General features: G+C 48.6%; 1 protein-coding gene across 1 annotated transcript in view; it reads right to left on the bottom strand.

Annotated features, from left to right (window-relative positions):
- Positions 1 to 19,950, bottom strand: part of LOC119406743 (agrin) — a 439,130-nt gene that overhangs the window by 357,665 nt on the left and 61,515 nt on the right. The window contains exon 3 of the mRNA XM_049420197.1: positions 11,715 to 11,959. Coding sequence (XP_049276154.1) covers positions 11,715 to 11,959 — 245 coding nt within the window. The remainder of the gene's footprint in view (positions 1 to 11,714; positions 11,960 to 19,950) is intronic.

Raw genomic sequence — 19,950 nt, forward strand, 5'->3', positions numbered from 1 at the left:
ACCAGCTATGAATCGTTACCAACTTGCCCAGTTTTCAATTCTACTTAGCGGTCTCCATGCTTCTCTACGTAAAGCATGCCGTTATTAGAAGGTGGTTCTCGCACGTCCAGTAAACTTGGTACTTTTTCGGGGCGTAACAGATACTTGCATAATTGACATCACTTCCAAAATGTGGTATGTTGCGGCTCTCTATCTAAATGCTCTGGTTTTCGTGCGTTCGCTGATGGTAGGTAGTGCACACGGATCGGCTAGCTGGATGTGGGGCATGATGTGGAATATACGGCAGCGCGCGCTAACAGCATGGGCGAACACACATGCTTTTGATGACCAGCAAAGCAGAACTCGAACAAGAACGCGTGATTGCTCGCATGAGAGAAGCAACTTAGATACCTATACAAATATATTGGCGTGCATTACATAGGTATCGTTAGGTGTTGCGCCGAAATCTGTTTTTGCGGTTCTAATGACGAATATACGGCGGAACGTTCACGACTGTAAGCTTAACAGTGGGCAGGAGACGTACGGGGGCCACTGCGCATATCTTCTCGCTGCTGTCACCATCGCCCCTTACCGTGCAGGGGAAACGCACTATAGTTTTTTTTTTTTCGCATTTAATTTTCAACGCACCTTTCTAAGAATGCCACTGGAGGCAAGCTCACAAAAAACAGCGAGTGCACAACGTAAGACTGTGAAAGAAATTCTCACTACGTCTATAACAGAAAAACTGCTATTTATTGCAACGTATCATTACGTAGCATAAACATAAAACAAATGTTTGTGCAGCGAAGATTATTCATTTACATTTACGACGTAGACAGTGAATGTATACATTGAATCTCATGAAAGTGACACCACCGTAAGGGTCCGAACGGACATGTCCGAACAGAACAACAGGAGGAGCCTAAACGTTGCAAAGCCTTTCTTTTTGTTGCAGCTTTCTTTAGGCGCATTTCGGCCTTGCATCTTGCAGTGTTGCTGCATTCTCATAGTAATGTAGTAGCGCAGGATTCTGGCAACTGCGTTTGTCTTGTGCTCAGTGCACGGAAATGTCAACTGCTGCTCAGTGACATGCTTAGACGTGTCCCAAAGTACTTGGGGGTCGTCTGCGTGACTGGAAAGATAATCTTCCGCGGACTTCATCAGAGAGTAGAGCCTGCGATTTGGGTGTGTCAGTCCTCCCTTCGTCTTTGAGTTCGTTAGGGCAGCTTCCGGTGCAACACTTGAAGACACGGTGAGTGACCTCCTGCAGGTTAAGCATGAGAACATTGGTTGAAGCTTCCGGCTCAGGTAACCACAGACGTAATAAATTATACAGTCAACTGCCTGGCCTGTGGTCGAACTTGCAGGGAAAACATCTTCACATTCCTACGATTCCGTGTCTATAAGTCCATCCAACTTCACGCGAAGTTCCTCGAGCTGCCTTTCAGATGAATTTTCACCACATTTGAACATTGATTTGAAGCAGGCGAAATCCAAAATGGGAGCATCTTTTCTTGCCTCGCAATTTCCGAACTTAGGTGGCTTCAGCAGTGTGTACATACTGAGCGTTCTATACACCTGCATGAATGTAGGCATGTCAGGGTGACCATTCTCACCAGCTGCTTGACGGACTTTCCCGAAAAAGCATTCCGATGGGTCCTGATTGAATTTAGCGTTAAGAACGTATCGGAAGCTGCACTTATGAAGTAAATGGTTGCAAAGATCAATTGTGGAATTCAATGTGACGCAAAGTCCTTCAGCCGTCGTCCGTGCCAGAAACATGTCTTTAGTAATCAACCCATCAAAAAGCTCTTTTTCCCATTCGTTCAGCCATTTCAAGTCTTATTTCAAGATCCTGATATCACTGCTGCCTCGCTTAATTCCTTCCGCCGGGTACCGTCGGTTTAAGGCGTCATACGAATCATTGAGTCGCACTGTAAACTCAATGGTTCCCTCGCAGTCACTCAGATTGTTTTTGCCTTGTTCCTGGTAGTACTTCATACCAGCAGCCATGGAAGAACTGAAAATTTCAGTCGCGAATTTTACGCGCATTTTGTCCATGTTGCTTGGCCAGATATGACGCTGAGTAATCTTGGGGCACACCTTGGGGCCTCCTTTGTGCACCTCATCCTCTTTGAATACCGAAACGTAGTGAGACCATTTCACCCACTTTCCGTGCACTTTCATATACTTTTGTTTCAGCAGCCTGTTCCTGATGCATTTAAATAAATGCGGGACGTCTGAAAACATGTACACATTGCGTTCAGCATCAAGAGGATGTTCGAAGAAATTCTTCTCTTGCTCCACATCACCAGATATGCCGAGGTGCTTCCACCTGGTACGGTTCGTGCTTGCCCCGTCGCAGACGACCCCGTCAATGAACGCTCCAGCTTCTCCAAGGAGCACAATCGTTTGCAAAAGCAATTGGCACAGCACTGTGCCTCGCGTGGCGTTTTTGGAAGAGAAGACTGCCACAGGTTGTGCGCATTCTGTCGGTAAGCGGGCAGAACATAAACACCAGTGCATGGTCGGCCAAATCTTTAGATTTCATGTTCTGTTCGCCTTGATCCACGAGGCCATCATAGCTCAAAGTCTTTGAATTGAGCCGCTCGCACTGTCTAACTTGCATCTCGTCCAACAACAGCATTCCATGCCTAAAAAATGTCGGCTTCGTTTGCAACTTCTTTTTCAGTGCCGGGCAGAAGTCTTTGTAAAAGCCGCACTTCATGTCAACTGTACATATGTAGCGTCTGATAGTTTTCACTGAGGGCAGGGGGAGGACGTCGTTCTCTTTAAGAAACCTATAGGCGCTCGGTGAGCGAATGTGTAATAGTAAGCTGCACAGTGCTGGGCAATATCGAAGATACATGTACCTTAGATACTATCTTAGATACCCTATGGGTATCTTGTATCTGTATCACGATACGGCTCGAAATGCGAGTATCTGTATCTGTATTTCCGATACATTCGACAAGGTATCGTGTATCTTAAGATACAAGATACTTCTATCGCAACACAACCGTGCGAAACAATAATCGCTGGCCAAGCTCCACTTCTCGAGCTGGTACACTGGTGCCACTAAGTCATCTGAATAAGTCTAAGGGCAGTGACGCAATTTTATTTTTTCGCCAGAGTCCTCCAGTGAGGGCAGAAGATGAGGAAGACAAGAGCGCGGACGTCTACGCCCAGCCCACGTACTTTTGGTTTTCACGATTTCTTTCTTTTTATTTGCGGTAATGCCGTAACATTTGCTATTATCCACTGTCCTGCGCCGCGTCTATCGCGCAAATTCTGATGTCGCTATAGTTTCGTTATTGAAGATTCCCTCGCGTGTTGCTTCGTAACGAAATATGATGCGTGCAAGAATGGGGTTGCTTTACGTCTCGTGGATTTTACATATCAGCTATTTGAAGAACCTCGTAGATGTAAGTTTGACTTGCACACGATGAATTAACTTATATGCAAATAAGATTCCAACAATTTTAGAACCACTGGTGCGGATCCTATATCAATAGAGCGAGCGTTTACCTAACAGGAGTTATCTTGACGTACCGTATTTTTCACTTCCTGTTACATTTATTCAAATAATCTATGAAATAATAATTTGATTATTAGCGCAAGTGCTTTCTTAGCTGTCATTTTGCATCCCATACATTACCTAGGTCTCTGTACTGTTTTTCCGGTCGGTCACTGCAGTATGTCTTTTCTAACGCGCTCCCAAAATAAGATCTCTGCTTTATTCTTCTAGCTGTCTGCTTTATTTCTACTGCTGTTTACACATTTACACGTTGCCAAGGCGATCTTGAAAACAATTATATAATTATGTAGGCGTGCCTTAAGTATAAAGTACAAAATATTATGCTTACCGCTTAGGAAAATGGCGAAATTGAGTTTGCATTATAATAATGGAAATTATTAGGAGCCATCTTAAAGATGTTAGGAAGGGGACTCGAGAAATATTGTTTTACTGAATGCTCCGTTTTACTCATGAGCGTCCCATCGAGCCGTTTCGAGCAATTTTCCATAGGCATTACATTTCCTATTATCTCAACAGGTAAGTTGACAATACTTCATGCTCACAGCTATTAAGGGCGCCGTCTCTACTGTGTTTCTGTACTCATTCAGTGTGAATGTTTGATACACAACCACCTCTCTATTTTAATTATATTAGTTTTTCTGTTTTAGGTATGGTTAAATACTTTTCGTATTACTAATCGCCTCGTAATGGGAGCTATAGGTGGCAATAGCGCGAATAGCGGCGGTGTCCTGCCACGCTTTGTGCAACTATACAATATGTCTGAGGCGTTTCTGTGTTGCACATGTTCTCTCGTTGAAGAAAAATTGCTAAACGATTGCATGTTAGTGAGTATATCAACAAAGAATCCTTTACGCCAGCAGATAAGTAGAATATGAAAATAATTGCAGTTTTAGATCCTCTACATATACACCAGGTGTCTCAAACTCACCTTATAGCCAGCGGGTCGCAGTCCCGAAATTTATTTCCAAGGGTCGGCACAGTGAAGATGGTGGGAGCGGGGCTCGGAGGGAGTTTGAACAAAACGACATTGCCATTTGAAGGGATCCATATCTCATATACAGGTCATTTCTGAAGGGCATTTGGAGTCAGGATTCGAGAAACATCGATACCGATGTACACAACGAGTGAACTCTGGACGTGGATTCTCAAATATAGTTTTTGGTCCACGGTTATGTTTCAGCACATGGTGACCACATGTCCTCACAAAAGGACTGCTTGAGACCAGTCATGTCTGTGAAGCTCACGAACATACTTATTGAGGAAGTAAAAAGAAATTGGAAGAAGACGGTTATGTGTGCGGGCCGGGTCGCTAGCGAAAGGTCTGAAACCCCTAGTATACACCCCCCACCCCCAAAGTAAAAAAACACCTGTACACCTGTCCGGATATACGGTATTGCGCAAACGGTCTTTTACGGACAAGGTAAAAGTCCACACCGGTATTTGCGCCGTCGTGCGAAGGCTTCTTATTGAAGTTATGGTGATTATATGGCAACCCGCTAGCTGTTGGACAAGCTGAGCAGCGACTCCCATCGATTGCAAAAATGACACGCAAGAACCGCTATTAGGGAAGTGTATAAAGAGTTGTACTGTGAAGAAGCCAAAACAAACCCCAATAAGTTGTTTTGCAAGGAAACTAATGTACTTTGAGCAAGAAAGGAAAAACTTTTGAGATACTAACAGACATTCAAATTAAACAAAATAGGTCACAGTTAAGAAATTTTCAAGCAGACAATTTCGCGCATAGGCGTTTGCTGTTACATTATATGGATTAAAAAACGCAACCTCTCTTGCGGTAGCCGTTGGAAGTGCTGCAGTCTCTGCGTAACGGGTGAGGTGGTCCACGCCAACAATGATCCACCGATTCCCAGAGGAAGTCGGGGGAAGCGGGCCATATAAGTCGATGCCGACGCGGTCGAATGGACGTCCCGGACAAGGTAGAGGCTGAAGTGGACCGGCTGGGCGTTGAGGTGGAGCTTTACGCTGCTGACAAGCAGTACAAGCACGTACGTACTTGCGCACGAACGTGTACATGCCGCGCCAGTAGTATCGCCCATCCCAAACCCCTCGGCTCCGTCTTTCCGCCGCTCCGACGCGTGGTGAACCCCGGACAATCGGCCCATCTGTTTCTCCTGTGGCCTCGCCGGCCACGTCGCTCGCCATTGTCGCCTGGTTCCTCCAACATTCGACGCCGTGGGCATGCCAGTTGCGTCGTCGTCCAGGTCGCCCACAAACTACGCCCCTCCTCACTTCGACGCCGACGGCAGGCCGGTCGCGTCGTCGTCCCGGTCGCCACCGGAGTATGCCCGTGATCAACGACCCAACGACACCCACCGGTCACCGTCCCCTCGGCGACGCTCCCTGTCACCTATGCGTCGCCGACCTGCTGCGCAAGAGGGAAACTGATCGCTGCAGTTCCGGAGGCAAGAACTGCATGCGAAGCGAACTGCCCAAGGCCTCCGTCTTTTTCGCCGCAAAACGTTATCGACGTCAATGTTGAAGGGACCACGGCCCAAGCGCTAATTGATACCGGGGCCGCCGTTTCCGTAATCTGCGAGAGCCTCTGCCGCCAGTTAAAAAAAGTGACCACGTCGCTCTCAGGACTCATGCTCCGCACTGCGAACTCGCAGTTCATAGCACCTTCAGCCGTGTGCACCGCGCGCGTTAATATTCAAGGCGAACTTTACGTCATTGAGTTTTTCGTGCTGCCGTCCTGCTCTCACGACGTTATCCTCGGCTGGGACTTCCTTTCACGTCATCGCGCCATCATAGATTGCGCCCGAGCAGAAGTCGCCCTTACGCCGCTGCAATCTTCTGTTTCGGGGCCTACCATATCTGACGCATGTAAACTTGTCATTGCTGCCGACGCTGACGTAGCCCCAAACACGTCCACCCTTGTCGCCTTGACTTGTCCGGCCGCTCCTGACGGCGCTGTCCTGTTCGCCCCGTCAGAGCTGTTTCTCCGCCGCCACGCCCTACGACTGCCGTTTGCCGTACTCACCGTCGAATCCGGCGCTACCATCATGCCGATTGCCAACTTGCGCACTTCGCCCGTTCGTCTACTTCGCGGGGAATGTTTGGGAAGCATACATGCCGTTGACCTGCTTCGCTTTCTGGAGTTCGCAGAAGCCCCACTTCACCACCAGCTGCATGCCATGACAGCCCCTGTTGCGGCACCTCCGAAGTCAGACATTTTTCACACTTCTGTGTCCCCGGATCTATCATTGGACCATCGACGCGAACTATTGGCCCTTCTGGAAGAGTTCCGCTCATCCTTCGACTGCGGTCAGCCATCTCTGGGTCGCACAACGAGCGTCACGCACCACATCGACACTGGTGGTCATGCCCCTTTACGCCAACGACCATATCGCGTTTCGGCGGAAGAGCGCCGTGTTATCAATGAACAAGTCGATGATATGCTCACGCGCGGAGTCATTCAGCCATCTGAGAGCCCCTGGTCGTCCCCTGTCGTGCTTGTGCGCAAAAAGGATGGCTCTATCAGATTCTGCGTCGACTACCGCCGCCTGAATAAGATAACTCGGAAGGATGTATACCCATTGCCACGCATCGACGATGCCCTCGATTGCTTGCAAGGAGCAGAATATTTCTCGTCCTTGGATTTACGATCGGGCTATTGGCAAGTTCCACTCGCTGACCCTGACCGCCCGAAGACTGCGTTCGTTACTCCCGATGGGCTTTATGAGTTCAAGGTGATGCCCTTCGGACTCTGCAACGCCCCAGCTACCTTCGAACGAATGATGGATAACATCCTTCGTGGCCACAAGTGGAATACCTGCCTGTGCTACCTTGACGACATTGTTGTATTTTCCCGCGATTTTCCGACTCATCTTGTTCGTCTTCGCGCTATTCTCACGTGCCTCGCCTCTGCTGGCCTTCAACTTAACATCAAGAAGTGCCATTTTGCTGCGCGCCAACTCACCATAGTAGGTCACGTCGTCTGCAAGGAAGGCGTTCTTCCGGATCCCGCTAAACTTCGTGCCGTGGCCGAGTACCCCAAGCCCAATTCCATCAAGACGCTCCGAAGCTTTATTGGGCTGTGCTCATATTTTCGTCGATTTGTGCGCGACTTCGCTTCTATCATCGCACCTCTTACCAACCTACTGACAGCCTCTAACGGCCTGTCGGCTTGGTCACCAGAGTGCGATGAAGCTTTCATGACGCTGCGGCGCTTATTAACGTCACCTCCGATACTCCGTCACTTTGACCCTAATGCGCCTACGGAGGTCCATACTGACGCCAGCGGTGTCGGTCTTGGTGCTGTACTGGCTCAACGGAAACCAGGATACGACGAGTACGTTGTTGCTTACGCGAGTCGAACCCTGAAGAAAGCGGAGTGCAACTACTCAGTCACTGAAAAAGAGTGCCTCGCCATAATCTGGGCTTTGACCAAGTTCCGTCCGTACCTTTATGGCCGCCCCTTCGAAGTAGTCACGGACCATCACGCGCTCTGTTGGCTCTCATCTCTGAAAGATCCTTCAGGCCGCCTCGGTCGTTGGGCGCTTCGGCTGCAGGAATACGACATTCGTGTTGTGTACAGATCCGGCCGGAAGCACTCGGACGCTGATGCGCTATCCCGCTCACCGTTACCGCCTGACACAGCTTCGCCGTCAGCCACGTCAGCTGTCTTGACGCCCCTTGACTTCGCAGACATGCCGTCGGCGCAACGCAAGGATGCGTGGATCTCCGAACTCGTCAACTTTCTGACTGGTTCATTGGTTCGTCCAGCGTCAAGAACTCTCCGTCGTCAAGCCACACATTTCGCACTCCGCGACGGCCTCCTCTATCGGCGTAATTACGCACCTGACGGTCGGAGGTGGTTGCTAGTGATCCCGCGCCACATGCGCACAGAAGTCTGCACTGCTTTTCACAACGACCTGCAAAGCGCTCACGCTGGCGCTCTGAAGACTTACAACCGCTTGCGTCAGCGATACTACTGGCGCAGCATGTACACGTTCGTGCGCAAGTACGTACGTGCTTGTACTGCTTGTCAGCAGCGTAAAGCTCCACCTCAACGCCCAGCCGGTCCACTTCAGCCTCTACCTTGTCCGGGACGTCCATCCGACCGCGTCGGCATCGACTTATATGGCCCGCTTCCCCCGACTTCCTCTGGGAATCGGTGGATCATTGTTGGCGTGGACCACCTCACCCGTTACGCAGAGACTGCAGCACTTCCAACGGCTACCGCAAGAGAGGTTGCGTTTTTTATCTTACGCAACTTTGTCCTTCGCCACGGTGCTCCCCGTGAACTTTTGAGCGACAGAGGGCGTGTTTTCCTGTCTGACGCTATTCAGGCCTTGCTCGTCCAGTGCAACATCGTTCATCGAATGACCACCGCATATCATCCGCAGACGAATGGCCTCACGGAACGATTTAATCGCACACTCGGTGATATGTTGACAATGTACACGGCATCAGACCAGACCAACTGGGACACCGTCCTGCCGTTCGTCACGTACGCGTACAACACCGCAACGCACGCGACCACCGGTTTCTCACCGTTCTTTCTTTTATACGGACGCGACCCGTCCTGCACGCTGGACACTATGCTTCCCTATACGCCGGACTCGTCTGAATATACTGCGATTTCTGACGTTGCCAGATACGCCGAAGATTGCAGACAATTAGCCCGTTCGCTGACCACCGAGGACCAAGGCCACCAAAAGCTACGGCACGACACCGACCGACCTCTCTCTACTTTCACGACTGGTGACCTCGTTTGGCTCTGGATCCCATCGAGCACTCCTGGCCTTTCCTCGAAATTGCGTGCCCGATATCAGGGGCCCTACCGCATTCTTTCTCGCACGTCTCCTGTCAATTATGAGGTTGAGCCTCTGACAGCATCCCACGATTTACGTCGTCGTGGTCGGGAAATCGTCCATGTCAGCCGCCTGAAGCCCTATTACGACCCCGCTATACTGACAACGCCTTAGGTCGCCAGGATGGCTCCGCTATTCACCAGAGGCCAATGTAGTGAAGAGTACGAGACGACGACGAAGCAGCCAAGAAAGCAAGCCACATCGTGGGTGGTAGCCACGCGACCCGAGCTTGCGCTTGCTTGGATTTTGGACCCTCGACGTTCCTCGACGTTCCTCATCGTTCCTTCACGTTTGTACGTGAATAAACCACGTGACAGGATCTATAATAACGAATTTGGGATTGTATCGAAGTATCTTAAGATACAATAGCCAAGTATCGCATCGGATACAATTATTGCGGCAGTATCTTGTATCTGTATCTCAAATACTTCTTGCCTGAGTATCTTGTATCGCGATACGATTTCAAAGTAGCTTTGCCCAGCCCTGTATAATAATATGCGCCTTCATAAAAAAGCAACGGTTGATTTTCTCGACGTTTCGATCGGAGACCGATCTTCATCAAGACTTGATGAAGATCGGTCTCCAATCGAAACGTCGTCAAAATAAAGAGGCGCATATACTCGTACACTTATAACCCTGCGGCAACCGAAGTTACTCTTCCGTATTTAAGCATATATATATGTATATATATATATATATATATATATATATATATATTGTAAAAAAACTTCGTATTACATTATAGGAAAGACAACAAATATTTATTTTATCTTAACAGTTTCGGCTGGCGGTCCAGCCTTCTTCGGAGGATGTAAGTGAAATAACACGGCATGGCCCAACCCGCTGCACGAGGCCGCCCACCCAGTTTGGGGGCCAAACTACACTTGCAATAAAAAGAAAGAAAAAGAAAAGAGCGAAAAAGAGAGAAAAGAGCAAAAGAAAGAGAGAAACAACGAAGGAAGCGGCAATTGCTTTGCCGGGGCGTTCGTCAGCGGCTGCGAAACGAGGGAGGGAAAGGACAGTGGGAGGAAAGACGGAGAGCGGGCGGGTTAGGCCCGTCTTATCTTCGTAGGGTAGATAAAAAGGCGGCTTGAGCAAGCGACCAAGGAAAAGAGAATTGTCGCTTCTACACATCACACACAACTCGTCCAACTTCAGATGGTTCGGCCGTTAGCTCGCGGCGCCGGGCCGTACACACACGAGAATTAATACATACGACCCGCTCCAGCTCTGGGAAAACTCTGGCCACGATACAAGGCGATACAAGGCTAATACAAGGACCCGTGTCTCACGGGCGCGCAAAAAGTATTTTACGTAAGCGGTCTTTTACTATGTTGAAAGACTTTTTATGAAGAGGCGTTCCCTCGCAGACACACGGCACCGACGATCTCTTTTTAGAGGTTCCTTCCGAATGCGCTACCGAAAGAGTGGCGCTCGCTTTGAAAAGAGAACCAGCGAAAAGAAAATTATGTATCCCGATAGAAGATGTCCAAATTTATTGTATGGCACGTTTGTTGACATAAATTTAACAACTCCAGCTGAAAAAAAAAAGGTTCACGCGGTAGTATTTTAAGAAGCATTTGCACAACTGACGGCCTTTATATATTATTCTGGCAACAGTGGGCGTCTGTTTCCCTTGTTAGCGCTCTTGTCTGCCTCGCCATGGATGATCCCACGGATGAAAAGAGTGACAATTGCAAGTCTTGTAGCGTACCACATCTCTCTGGAAAACGAGGCAGACGCGGGCCTTCTTTTTGCACACCGGCGTTCGCCTTTCCGCGCTCACTCGTGTCCATGCTCGCGTCTGTGAGGGTGGCCGTAACCCCAACCCGTTCGCCCTGTTTACGAGAGCACAAAAAAATAAAGTTTAAATGGTTTTCTTACGCTGCTTACGACAAAAATAAATTTATTTTGATGGTGAGCCTGGGTGACACCGAAATATAGAGTTGCCGATTTTTTCACCACTGCTGGCGCCCACTGGCTTCGAGGCTACTCTTTACCGCCGTGATTGTCGAACGCTGTTTACAGAAAAGAGCGCTTCTGAAAAAGAGATCGCTCTCTGTCGTGTGACAGCGCGTGGAACACTTTTTCGGAGAAAAGTCTTCTTGCTTAGGACTTTTTAGTGTCCGTGTGACACGGGTATAACACTTATGCGCTCGAAAGAGTGACCAGGCAGATTAATGTGCTTGAATATATATATATATATATATATATATACACACATATTCGAGCACATTAATCTGCCTGGTCACTCTTTCGAGCGCATAAGTGTAATACCCGTGTCATGTATACACGGCGGACAGAGGGAGCGACGCCAGCCCACTCACGAACGCCACTGAGAATGAGTTGGAAAAACGTCTGACCTGGACGCCGTGCTTGCAGACGCAGCGGCCGGTCATCTGTTCGCAGTCATCGCGCACCGATCCCAGCGGCGAGCACTGGCAGGGCGAGCAGCCGTTGACCCCGTCGGCGATGCGGTGCAGCCCCCAGTAGCCCGGCAGGCAACGGTCGCACCGTTGGCCACCGACGCCTGGCTTGCAAGCGCACTGGCTGCTCAGCGCGTCGCATGTAGCTGCCAGCGAGCCAAGCCGGTTGCAGTTGCACACACCTGCCGGTGACACACGTAGCTCAGCTCACGTTTATGTATATAGACAGGTTATTCAAGGAAATACAGCGAAAAGAAGGGACATGCGATATTTCCTCGCTGCCTTTAATTGATGTTACTCCTTCAAGATCGAGGCAATTTAAAAATAAATTAGCCTTTAGAGTAGACAGACGGTCGGGTCAACTGGTCGAAGGGTCCATTGCCGCTTTCCCATGGAGTGGCCGCTCGTAATTTTTGCGGATTGACAAAGTTTTATTAAATTCACTAGTGAGACCGAAATCCAACTTGGCCAATGTCCGGCCTTGTTGGTGTGACCTAATGACTTCGAAGGACGAGCGCTAACTTTCAATAAGTGGGATCGAATTTGAAGCGCGCCAATGCCACACCCAAGCAGACGACTAGAATGGCGTCAGTGCTTCCCACAACGGCTCCGCATTTGTTAACCCGCGTGCGTCATGCCTGCTATCATCGCAACCTAAGCCGGCACACCTCCGAAGCGAAGCAGATCATATTATTATGCTCGCCATTCTGGACGCTCAGGGTAAGTATGGCAACTGCGCTATTCGGCGTTTCGATTTCAGTTGGTCCAATATTATCGCTCTGTATGAATTAGCAGTGCATGCTTTTTGAAATTTCAAAGCATCAGGAGGCACTTCACTTCTCCCAGACTCGACCGCCTGTCTTCAATAATTGAAAGCTATTTTAATTTCCATTATCGCTGGTCTAATTATTGTCAGCCACCTCAGGAAAAATAATGCCGAAGGTAACAAACAAATACCGCAGTTCCTTTGTTCTGACGAATACAAAACGTGGTAGCATAGCAGGCTGACACGCCGCGCTGCACAGATTACGGTCGTGGGTTCGCGTCATAGCGACTGCAATTTCATGGGGGTAAAGTGCTTAACACCGCACACTTACATATAAGTGGGCGTTTACATTTAAGTCTAAGTGGCCAAAACTATTCCGGATTCGTCTCAGAACCGACGCTGACACAACAGCCTGCCTCCTAATCATTTCCTGGTTTTTGCAGGTAAGACCCAAGAAATTATGCTTACTTCGAGAAATTTCCAACACATTTCTCGGGACAGCCGGTATATGCATACAAATATGGTATGTGCGGCAGTTTATATTTGTCTTTCTGTTGAAAAATATTTGCAGTGGCTTAGCTCGGCTATGCCAGGATATATGTAGCGTTAGCAAAGGTTCAGCTGATTATTCTGAGCATTCCAGATTTCCGCAGCACGTTTAGCTTTCCGCAGCCCGTTTAGCGTTCCTCTGTTCATTCTTCTTACGCTGAAGCGCTAATTGCCAGGCAACTACTTCGGGATCCGATGACATAAGCTTCTCGGCTCTTCTGCGCCGTTGAGCAGCATTTGTGCTCTGCTTCTCCATGGCGTTACCCACCTGCAAACGCCAGTCAGAGGCGCTATCAAGCGGCACCAGCGCACTGTCAGACGGCGACTGCACAGCGAAGGCGAACACACTATCTCCCGCTAAAGGGGACCATGAGTAGATGCGAAGCCGGAGCGCTTGCACGATCGCGTTGCGTTGGCGTTCGTTGGGCATGCTACCGAGCTCGCGTCGTGGAACGGGAAGAGCGACGCTACGCGCGTCGTATCTTCCATCTAGCCTGGCCGTTAATTCTCACAGGGCGAGTGGGGAACGCGGTCGACAGGCGGGCGAGAGGGGGCAGCGTAGGAAAGGAGAGAGAAGGGGAGGGGATGCGCATGCGCTCGAGCTCATCGTGGCGTTGCGCAGAAGAGAATTTCGGCATGTCTAGCCCGCGTTTCAGAGGAAGAGTAGAAAGGGGGAGGGGAAAGTGGAAGTGGCGAGGGTAATGGATAGGGGAGGGGAGAGGGTGAGTGGAGAGGGGAATGGGAGAAGGTGAGTGGAGAGGGGAAATGGGAGAGGGTAGATGACAGGGGGAATGGTGAGGGGGGTGGAGAGGAGGTGTGTGGAGAGGGTATGCGCATGCGTAGTAAGGGTGGTCACGCCGCACACCACCACCGGATTGAGCTCCGCCTTAAGAAAATACTTCGCATCAATAGCTGCGCGCGCCTTGGCTACGACGTCACCCCTCTCGAATGCGCAGAGCAGCAGCGGCGAGTCGCGCGCGCATGCGCAGCACGGCTCATGATGACCCCCGCGAAACCTGCTCTGGCTAGGCAAGTGTAGCTAACGCTACAAAAGTCTTCTGGGCCGCGGTTCGTCCTTAATCATGGCATACATGTGACAGTACTTCGCCGAATTCTGCAATGCGGAGAAAGGGGGATGACTGGCCCCCAGCCGTTTGTAGCAAGAATGCGCCGTAGAACCGATTTTTGAGAATCGAGGGCTTGTCTGACAAAAACCAGAGCTGAACCAACGCACTTCCGTGGCGGTCGTTCTACCATGCAATTAAGCTAAGCAGGAGGCTAGCAATCGGGCCCACGTGAGGACAATAGAATCGACTACTTGAACCAAATGACACTGAATAGAAAATGTGCAAACAACGGAACACAATGCGCCACCTCTTAACAAGCTTAATTTATTTACTGTTAACCAACTCTACAAACTTAAGCTTGCCTTATATATCAGCAAGGAAATTAGAACAAACGTCAGCGGTTTATTGTCACGTGGTCGTGACGGTGAAGAAGGAGGCAGTGGGACCGCTAAAACGAGGCTCTTTATTTGGCTGACTTTTGCCGAGGAAATCAAATGTCAAAGCACAGGCAACACGCAGTACACTGATAGCGGCTGTCACATTTGTCGGCCGTCGGTGATCGGGTCGTCCGTGCAACGTGTCGGGTGCTCGAACGAGTGCTCGAACATTCCAGCGTTATCGCGGGTGCTCGTGTAAGCTACGGAATAAACTGGACTACTCGCGTCCTGCGCGTAATCTTACCAGGGGTGCTATGCAGGATGGCCCGAGTTTGGCGAAACTCTGGATCTTTCCGAGCTCTGGCGACACCCCTTTTGAACGAGCTAATAGTACGCGAAGGCGAAACCCATCCCTCAGCGCGCGCTCCGTTCCATTGGTTACGATAGAACGCGGCGTCACGTCAAGGGCGGTCGAGAAGGTTGGGTGGTGTCTTCAAACTAGAGGCACCTTCTTTCATTTGTTTGTCGTTCCACTGAGCGCAGAAGTGCACCCACGCAATAAAAGTGAGAGAAAGTTCTACTAACTATATTTTTTATGTGTTCGCGGGCCATTTGAATCCATTTTCAAGCGTTTAATGTCTGCACTAAGTATCCTTGAGAACAATCAGCACCGTGGCCTCCTACATTAGTTCAGATCGAGCGCCTTACAACACCGCGGCAAGAGCTAATCGCCGAGGCCACGTGTATAATCATCATGGTCGGCCTCTACATTCTAGCGCGTTGCTCGGCCGGCGAGCGCCCTGTTCGGCCCTCTTATTAAACGTCTGCTCGCTCCCCGAGCAGGTGCGGCCGGCTGATTAGCTAATTGGCTGGGCGGTATACCTAGCTAAGTCAGGACATGCTATGACGAAGCTGATTAAGGCAAATCATGCTAAGGCCGAGCTAATGAAGTCACGTCATAAAGACCATGCTAATGAACCGTGTAAAGCTAAGAACAAACTAATTAAGACCATGCTAATAACACGACGCCAATTAGGAGCGTGTAATTAAAACCAAGATAATCAAGACCTTACTCACCGAGATCGTGTTAATCATTATAGTGCTAATTAGGATTATGCTCATTACCTCTGTACTATTCAGGACCTTGAGAAATAAACCTGAGTTATTAATGTCGTGGTAATTAAAACTTTAACATTCAAGACAGGACTATTCAGTATCATGTTAGTTAAGACCGAACTAATTAGGGTCATGCTAATTAACGCGGCGATAATTAGGAGCTCGCTAATTCAAACCAAGTTAATAAGGAACTTCCTCGCCAAGTACGCCGTAATTATGATCACTCTAATTAGCATTATGATAAGTACATTCGTGCTAATGAGGTCCTTGATAATGAACTCTGATTAATTATTGCGTCTTAATAAAACATTACGAATTATGACACAACTATTCACTGTCATGTTAATTAAGGCCTAGCTATTCAAGCGCACGATTATTGAGACCGAACTGCCATGGTCATTACTCTGAAGTAGGCCAAGCATACTGAGACGAGCCACGTAATAAGCTCGAAGAAGCTAGGTGACCACAAGCTCCTCCGATGGCCCCATCCTTGCACAAGTAGTGCAAGCTGACCAAAATATTTTATATGCAAAGAAGCTGCTGAATAGCGTCCACTGCATGAAACACTTGACAGGCACACCGGCACAATGACAGTCCCGAGTTGAACTCGGGCCTTTTCAGAATCAACGAGTTTGTGCCCTAGTTTGCACGTCAATCAGTGTGATTGACGGACGCCTCCGGCGAAGATCGGGTCCGCCCACCGTGTTTGCTCTTGCGGAGGAGCAGCGCTCACGGCGCAACGCCCGCGAGCGGCACGATTGATCTATCAGCTTGATCGCACAGACTATGCACACCATAGAGTTTCCTACATTTACCTAGAGGGAAAAGTGGCGCTGCAAGCTGTTGGACGCATGGGAATGCCGGGATATGTGAGCTTCGAACTTGACCCGGATTCGTATCCTTCTCGTAGAGCCCAGAAACAACGAATACGCGTCTGGCTTCAACGCGTTCCTTGCGTCGAAATGGTTGATTTCTCACTGAAGGAGCACGTAGTGAGCTATTTGTTTTTTATTATTGCAGAAAAACGAGTTTTATTTAACATTGGAAACTTCTGCGTCGATGTATAGTTTTACGAAGCGTAAAAAGTAACCCACGGCCGCTAAACTTGGCAGGCAGACGACAAAGGCAGCGTTCTCTCTGCCATTGCCCGTCGTCTGTTTCTTTCTTTCGCCGTTTGGTTATGCCATCAAGGTTAGTGGACGCTTGTTTTAAAATATAATACGCGTAAATGACATCCGCTTATAAAAGTTTTGTTTTAGAGAAGCTTTATTTGCGCAGTCGTATCCGCTTTTGAGCCGAAGCCTCGCACAACACCAGCCAACACAAGCCTCGCAGGCACATATACCGTCATTCCCAGCGCTCCAACGGCGGCCCTTCAGAAATTCGCAGAGACGGTGGCGCCAGATTTCCCTCTAGGTATTGTTGTAAGAAACTCTATGATGCACACACGCACGAAGAACTAAAGGTTATATCATCACGTGGCTACGATGTCTGGCATTCAACTTCACCGCGCTCACGATGTATCACTCACAGCCACGAAGCAAGCGCCCCTGGTGGGATTTGCGGTGAGAAATGTTATTATCTGCTTGTTAATGGAGACATTGTTTCTACCGATTTGTTACTATAGAAAAATCTTTAGACGTGTAATGTAAGTGTAGCAGCAACCTGTCCATTTGTTTATCTGTAATATTCCAGGGACGCGAAAGGAGCTGCACCAGAGTGCTGCGTGTGCGCCTTTGATGCCTTCGAGAGTGGAAATTGCCATGCTGCAGGTGGAACAAAAGAATTCTCGGAAAGAGGACAAACGCCCACGAAGACGGGCCCATGGGAGGCGCGATGATCAGTTGGCAAAAAGATAGCGCGACAATCACGCTGACGTCGCTACACTGTCAAAATGTTCACCGAGTGGCGGCGCTGAGGAGTTCGCACGTGGCGTTCCTTTGAAAACCGCCGCAAATGCCGCACATGCGCATTGACGCCATGCTAGTTCTTGTAGCCGTTTTTAACAACGCTGCTATCGCGTGCTCCGCACTGTCTTCCTGTCATGACCGCCGTAATGCGAACTCGGAGCAAACTCGTGTGCCCGAGCAGCTCGGGCCATCCTGCATAGCACTCCAGAGCAATCTGAAATAATCGCAAAGCTTTCCGTGGCTGAAGCCCAATCACCCAGAAAAATAAATAAAGCGTGCGTGGCAGTGCCCCCCGATAAAAAAAGCATCGTCCTGATGCTGCAAACAAAGCATGAGAACACGTGAAGAAAATCGAGGCAGCTTCGCCCTAGTGGCGCCAAGCGTGAAGGAAGTGCTTTGATTCTCTTTCTTTATATATCTCGCGTTTCTATTTCTTCTCTGTCCTTTTAGGGGCGAAGCTCCTATAGCGGCACCCGTTCGTCCCGTAGTAGTGTGTAACCAGTCTTAAAAACGGAGGGGGCGTGCACACATGAAGGCTCCCTAAAGACAATGCGCTGCGACAGTACGTGATATGTATCGCCCTCTCCTCTCCTACGCTTCCCCCTCTTTCTCCTCTCCTACGGTCCCCCCCCCCCCCCTTAACTTGCCTCGCGGCGCAGCGGCGCCGAGGCAGGCAGCGTCGCGGCAGCGTCTTGATTGAAAAAACCGACCGCTCGCGCTGCACAACCGTTCACTGACCACCCCGTATACATAGGCACTGGATTTTGACCTCCAAGGTAGTGCGTGTGTGCGATTTCTCCTGTGCGTGATTAAACAATGAAAATTAACAGCGTACATGTAAAATAAAGTGAGCTGCAAGTCGTCATAACTCTAATCGAACCTTTAGTATAAACGCGACCGATCTCACGTCGGTGATGATGTACTGGGCAGAATTCACGGAAGATTCACGGTTTACAGATGAACCTCCGCAGCTTCGCCCACTCATCATCATTCACTCCGTGGATATGCTGTGATTTTTTTTGTCTGTATATTTCTTTCTTTCTCTCTCTATTGGTGAATTCCAATGACAGATTTGGAGCACTTCCGGTAGCAGTTTTATTGCTCCATACGGAGCAAGTCTGTTCCATTGGCAGAACTTTTTTTTATTATTTCATTGCCCACAGCGCCAATTGGCATTACAGTGGGGAGGGTTCACAAAAATAGAATACAAGAGAATACAATACCGCCAAACAAATAATCAAGATCACCAATTAATCACAATCAGGAACACAAATACATATAACAATGACATATAACATATAATATTGCATATAACAATGAGAAAAGTAGAAATAAAAACACGGTTATTTTAACATAGAGCAAAAGAAATTATTCGACACGGTAGATGCAATGTTTGAAGGCAATCGGTTCCATTCTCGGATTGTTTGGGGACAAAAAGCATTTTGAAATACGTCAGTCTTGCGTGCGATTTCTCGTAACTTGAACGTATGGTCTACGCGGTCTGAGAGATACTGCGGTGAAGGTAAATATTTTGTCTTGTCAATTCTAATATGACTGTGATAGATGGCATGAAAACTTCAGTCGCAGTTTGCGTCGACGGTTTCGCAAGCACTCCCAATCTAATCTTTCTTTAAGACTTGCCGCCCCAATTTCTCTGTTGTAAATCCCCGATACAAACCAGAGCAGCTAAACTCTGGACCCTTTCCAATTAATCAATGTCTCGCTTACTAAGCTGGAGGGTCCCAAACTGTGCAGGCGTATTCAAGAATGGATCTAACGTTAGTCTTGAACAATAATTCTTTAGTGGGAATAGGAAAAGATTTCACATTTCGTCACAAAAATTCCAGCGCTTTCCCGGCTTTTGCTGCAACGTAATCAACCTGTCTCTGCCACCTTAGCTGAGACGTAAATTATACACAGAGATATTTGTATTCAAATGCTTGTCTTAAATTTACATTGTTCATATGATAACTACTCACATGTGGATTCTTCCTCCTAGTAAAAGTCATGAAAACTGTTTTATTTAAATTGAACTTCATATGGCATTTTTCACACCATTTGCTAATCCTGTCCAAGTCTTTTTGAAGCACAGCTACATCGTCCACGCCTTTCATTTCCTTATACAACACACAATCATCGGCGAGTAAACGCATTTAGGATTGAATACCGTCTGTTATATCATTTATGTATAAAAGAAATAAGAGTGGTCCCAACATAGATCCTTGAGGTACACCCGATGTGAGATTTGCGATTCGAGATTCGGCTCCGCTAACAGTGACGAACTGCTTTCGTGATGTTAGGTACGAGCTTATCCAAGAAATAATCTGCGGATGTATGTTATAAACTGCAAGTTTTTCGAATAATGAAGCATGAGGTACAGTGTCGAAT

The sequence above is a fragment of the Rhipicephalus sanguineus genome, chromosome 10, assembly GCF_013339695.2.
Source record: "Rhipicephalus sanguineus isolate Rsan-2018 chromosome 10, BIME_Rsan_1.4, whole genome shotgun sequence".
NCBI lineage: Eukaryota > Metazoa > Arthropoda > Arachnida > Ixodida > Ixodidae > Rhipicephalus > Rhipicephalus sanguineus.